The sequence below is a fragment of the Antrostomus carolinensis genome, unplaced genomic scaffold (genome assembly GCF_000700745.2).
Source record: "Antrostomus carolinensis isolate BGI_N321 unplaced genomic scaffold, ASM70074v2 scaffold40108, whole genome shotgun sequence".
In the NCBI taxonomy this organism is placed as follows: domain Eukaryota; kingdom Metazoa; phylum Chordata; class Aves; order Caprimulgiformes; family Caprimulgidae; genus Antrostomus; species Antrostomus carolinensis.
In genome coordinates, this window is record NW_010331617.1 from 2,352 (window position 1) to 7,815 (window position 5,464).

A 5,464-nucleotide genomic window follows, 5' to 3' on the forward strand; every position below is an offset into this window, starting at 1 on the left:
CTGACTGACAAAACTCCAACTTAAGTTAATACAGAGCACAGCAAAAAAGTCCAATCCTAATCTAAACTGGTTAACCAAATAACCACATATGGCAGGGAAAAATCCATGCCATGGTAATTAAGCAGTTCCTTCACCTGACAGGCAAATTCCCATGCCATTAGGAGGACATAGTTTGGCCAACAGTTGTGAAGCACCACCCCCTCTGCAAAAGAATGGGTGCCATTCAGACACCTCAAACCATTCCTCAAATCTTTCTCTCCTTCACAGCCCTTTGTTACTGTTTCTACCTCCAGTGCCAAAATTCTGCAAGCAGAGAAGTCCATGCAATCTACTTTCATTAATTGCTCAAGTTAACTTTAAACTACTTACTTTGTTAATTCATGCCACTCTAGAGGCTAGAAAGGCAGTTGACAACAAATAAGCAATCTTACAGGCTTCTCCAAATTACAGGAGGCTTGAGTGGCTCTTCTATGAGCTGCTACACAGCTGGGCTCTCCACAGTGGGACAGTCTGGACCTACCACGCAGGCACCTACTTGGTCCCAGTTTATTCCCTTACCCAGCTGCTTAGAGGGGTACACTGGAAGAAAGACCTTACTGCTGCCTTCTTGGCACTAAGAGTTGTTACAATGGAACTAGAACTGATGCTGTATTTACACAGCTCTGTCCTTTTATCTAGTATAAATAATAATACAGAAGTGAGGATATAATTTATTAGTCTCAATCAGGGAAGCACATCTACGAGTCAACACAGAAAAGCCAACAAAAATAAAATGAGAGGAAAACCACTTCAATCAAGAAGACAGGGATGCTCCTTATTCTACATCTTTTAAAAGCAGATAGTAACAAAATCCCAAAAGAACCCTTTGCTCTGAAGTAACAACTCACCTGCCCTGCCAGCTCCAAACGTTTATTTCCATAGTAGTCTCTGTCATCTACTTTATTTTCTCCTTGAGCCAAAATTACTCTGCGTACCATCACTGCTGTGTATATGCACTTGGCACGAAAATTGAATTCCTTCACCTGTAAACAAAAAAACCCCAGAAAAACATACTGATGTTTCAGGATCAGTTCCTTAGTTCTTATCAGACAGATACATCCATTTAAATCAATGGGTAATCTGGGCTGCCTGAGAAATTACAAAAGAGATTTGTACAGTTTACCTTCTTAAAAAAATGCTAAAAGTAATATACATTAGTGACCAAAATTATTCCAGTTTTAAAAAAAAAATTACATACAAGAACATGGGTCAGAATAGTTGATGCGAGCAACTCTCGTGCTTCTTCCATTTTTGTTTTCTTTGGGCCTCCCCACATCCTTTGCCTTCGTACTTTGTTTCCAATGTACTTCAACGCCTGTCAAGGGGGATAATTAACTGGAGTTAATGTCAGAATTGTAACCTATACAAAAATACACATACATGGAGATTTGTATGTATTCCTCAGTCAGTGCAAGCCCACTAGCCACAGAAGATACAAACTCCAAGCAAGTGCAAAATACTAAACATGTAAGTGATGCTCATAAAAAACCCCAACAAAAAAACCCTTCAAAATTGACACAATTTATTATAATTAAATATAAAACATGTTGTTTATCATATGTTAACAACATTTGGAATGGGAAGTGGTGAAAGAGCATGACTACTACAATATTAAAAGAAGGGGGATTGCAGAGATATAGAAAAAATGATTATATAAATTCCAAAGATACCTACTTGATTTGATTTAACTTTTCACCTCCAGTTCTTTTGTGTACTTGATAAGTTTTATTCAGATATTAAACTGTGAGGTGACACTCACTGTTTAATAAGCACAAATGCTACTGTGTGACATCCACATCTGTCTCCAAGAGTACCTTGCCAGGATTAATGGATTCTCCCTCTCTTACCAGTTGTCCAAGAAACTCAATCTGCAGAATTCAGGGTCAGATGAATCAAAGAAACTATCCAGGTCCACACAGGAAGTTCCTGCCTGGAAATGAAGCCATGCCCCCTGTGCCAAAGAATTACCCTCTTCACTGAATGACAGACTGTCCTTTCCATCTGTCACCTTCTTCCCCAAATAGCTCACTTCCTTTTCATTTCATTTGTGATTTCTTGCACAGATTAACTTCTGTATTTCTATTTTTCTGCTTTCCTGGATGCTTCACATTTCCCTGTGTTCCTCCAACATCACCATTTTACTCTTCTGACTCTGAATTATGAAGACCTTCCTGCTACCTCTAACCCCGAAAAGCCCCAAAAGATGCAAACTAGAGAGACATTCACTTTACAACACTCAACAACACAAATGGAAAGATTTAATAAACTTTACTATGAAATAGCAGAAATAAGACTAATCTTCAAAAGCTTCTTCCAGCAGATTAGTATGTACATGATGGAAATGCTGAAAGTAAAATGGTCTGTGTTATGGCTAATTAAAAAAGTACATATGAGCTGAAGAGCATTCTGGTGAGTCTTTGTCAGGACAGAGGGTGGCTATTATTGTGGGCTTTATACAAGAGATTAGAATTGGAGGAGAATGTCTACTCACAATGAAATGGTCATGTCCACATCAATGGGGCTTCTGTGAAATGGGACACGCAATTTCTTTTTAAAAAATGGGAATTTTCCTCAACAAAAACCCCTAATCTTATGGACATCACTACTTGGCACATACATTAAAACATAACTTTGGCCTTCTGAAAACAAAATATTTCTTGACTTTGGTTTTTTTTTCAGTTAGGCAATGACAGCAAAGCCTCACTTTTGACAAGGCATGCCCCCTTAAAAACCCTCAGCTTAAAATAAACCCCAAAAACCAAACATCAAAAAAGAAAGTGTGTGTTGATTGCTGACACAGCAAAGTGGTCAATACCCACTGTCTTTAGATTTTTACGGCCTTTGGCCATGTGAAAATACACACCTGCATCTGTGTAAAAATCTGAGCTTTCTGGCATTCTTCCAGACTAGGAGCAAATGCAGCCATCACATGTTCCTCTGTGCCAATCATTTGTACAATCTCTTGGTCACTCTCAACACCCATGGCCTAGGAAAAGAAGAAAAGACAGAAATAGCACAGGCTTTATGTTAACTCACTGACATTTGCTTATGCTAATTTGGTATTGTTTGTCTGCATTACTACTAAGCAAAAGCTAGTTCTTCTCTAAGAAACTGTGCCATCTGGCACTGGCAGCACATATTCCAGCTATGGAAGAACGTTAAAAGGAAATCTTGATAAGCAGCAGGAACACACACACACTCCTTGGAGAGCATCTTTTTCTTCACTGATAGAAGTTAAATCCTATGCTTTTTCTTAAGAAAAAATAAATACCAGGTAATAACAACTCTACGTGTGCAACAGTGAAAACCAAGTCAGAATCTACAACAAATAAAGGAAGGTGAAATTTCTTAAAAGATGACACATGGCCTCTTACCACAAGCAATTTCACAAACAGCACGTCCTATTTGAGAAATGTTTACAATTTACTTTCTTTGCAGCTCTCTGCATTTAGAAGATGACTTCACTACAGAATTCCACTTGAAAGCCATTCTATTATTTCACTGATCCTTGGACACCTTGTTAGACTTCATACTGCGGAAAAAAGCTTAATAAACTAAGAAAGCGCTTAACAGGTTTAGAAAAATCTCTCTATCAGTAAGTATTTCAAGGTGGCAGCCAGCAGTGAAGGCCTTTGTGGATTCCAGATGGTGCTAAAGCTCACCCCTTCACACATTTGCCTGGAGCTCTGCCATATCAAAAAACCAGAATAATCTCTTTCACCAAAACTCTTCTGGCTGCGTTATAATATGTTTCTCAGAACTCTGTGAGGAAGTTACGTTTGCATTCATATTATTCTTCGAACTGCCTGCCACAAAGACCATTGTAAATAATGGCCTATGTAGACCCTAGTATTCTGGTTCTCATTAAAAACTGGCATTGTCCCAAAAAGTTATATTTTCCTTAAAAATGCACAAATACCTTCCCTTCTGATTACTGACATTGGGTGTCACTTTGCTTAACACCTAGCTAACACTATCCCCTTGCAAAACTGCTGCTCTAATTGTGAAGTATTCAGCTTTTTTCCCTCTTTTTTCTTTATTTTCTTCTTTATTTTTCAACAAAGAAGTGGTTGGTCAAAGTTCCTTTAACTTAAAACTCTGTCTCTTCACCTTGTGGTTTAGCTGAAATTAAAAGCAGCGCAAAAGTAGCACACCCATAACAGTGTGAGAACATTCCTGACTCAGTGCAAAGCACAGATCACAATTCCACCATTTCAGACAGATCTGACTGCCAGATCAAGACACGGTTACTTCACCACCTAAGAGCGTTTCATCAGTTTGCTCCCACTAAATAGTCACCCCTCTGATCTCAAGGCTTTTTTCAGAAACATAATTTGCCCATGTGATATCACTATAGTTCAGATCTCTGGTTTTTTAAAACTATTAAGCTTCCTCATCCTTTTAAGTAAGGTCATACAGTAGCCAAAAAACCTCAGCAGAGAAGTTAACAAAATCTCTCATGACCTGAGAGGCAGACTCATAAAAAAGTCTACACAAGCATGAAAGCTTCACAACAGTAATTTTCCATGTGTCTAGGACTTCATAGCTGACCCGCAAACCAGCTCAGGAACCACAACTGGACTCATACAATTATTGCACTTCGCCTACAGAAGAATAAAATTTTATTAAGGGAATCTTAGCGCCATTCTAGGCACGTATATCAGGAATACATTTATCTAAAGCACATCAAATGCAAGCTGATAAGATATCACCCTATTTCTGTCCACCAGGTTAATTTTAGGATGGCAACCAGATTGTAAGAGTCACATAAACAGTGAACAAGAGGAAAAAAAAAGTTAACCTGCAGTTTTACTACGCTCTTTTGTCCATTAAAAAACAGAAAGCCACAATAAATTAAAGAGAGTTGATGATTTCTTCTAGCTTGATGGATTCTCTGATCAAAAGGCTGACAATAATGCGATGAGAATAGGACATATTATGCCTGTATAGATTTTCTAGTTCAAGTTTGTGGCAGCAAACTCACTGGAGAATTCTGAATCTGTGTGTAGGAAAGGCTGCAATCAGCAACCAAACAATATATGTTATATTGTTACATAAGTGCAAACTGGAGGAAATCAATTTAGAAGCAATGACTAAAAACTCAGAAAAATAACTGAAAAAGATGTGCTGATACAATAGCCTAAAAGTAAGCCCAATTATTCTCCTCTGTACTCTCAACAATCATGGGCAGAGCTGCACACAACCTTACCTACATGCAACACTCACAGGGCAAGCAACAGGCCCATGCTGGTATGAGATAGATTTGTAATTTTAACACTTTCTTTTTCAGTAAATTTGGCCCTGATGTTGCACTTAAAAAATCAAAACCAAAACAGTACTCCAGAATTAGCCTGTAACATCACTATGACCATAACAAAATACTGCCATTGCTTGTGTTACAAAAACACTGAAGATATGCAAAGCA

At 38.2% G+C, this 5,464-nt stretch overlaps 1 protein-coding gene across 1 annotated transcript in view; it reads right to left on the reverse strand.

Moving 5' to 3' along the window:
• Positions 1-887: 887 nt before the first annotated feature.
• LOC104529076 (DNA-directed RNA polymerase III subunit RPC2-like) overlaps positions 888-5,464 on the reverse strand; it is a gene marked incomplete at its 3' end in the record, with an annotated part of 22,160 nt that continues 17,583 nt past the window's right edge. The window contains exons 9-11 of the mRNA XM_029086294.1: positions 2,903-3,025; positions 1,238-1,354; positions 888-1,022 (exon numbers count right to left, since the gene is read on the reverse strand). Of these exons, the coding sequence (XP_028942127.1) occupies positions 888-1,022; positions 1,238-1,354; positions 2,903-3,025 (375 nt within the window). The remainder of the gene's footprint in view (positions 1,023-1,237; positions 1,355-2,902; positions 3,026-5,464) is intronic.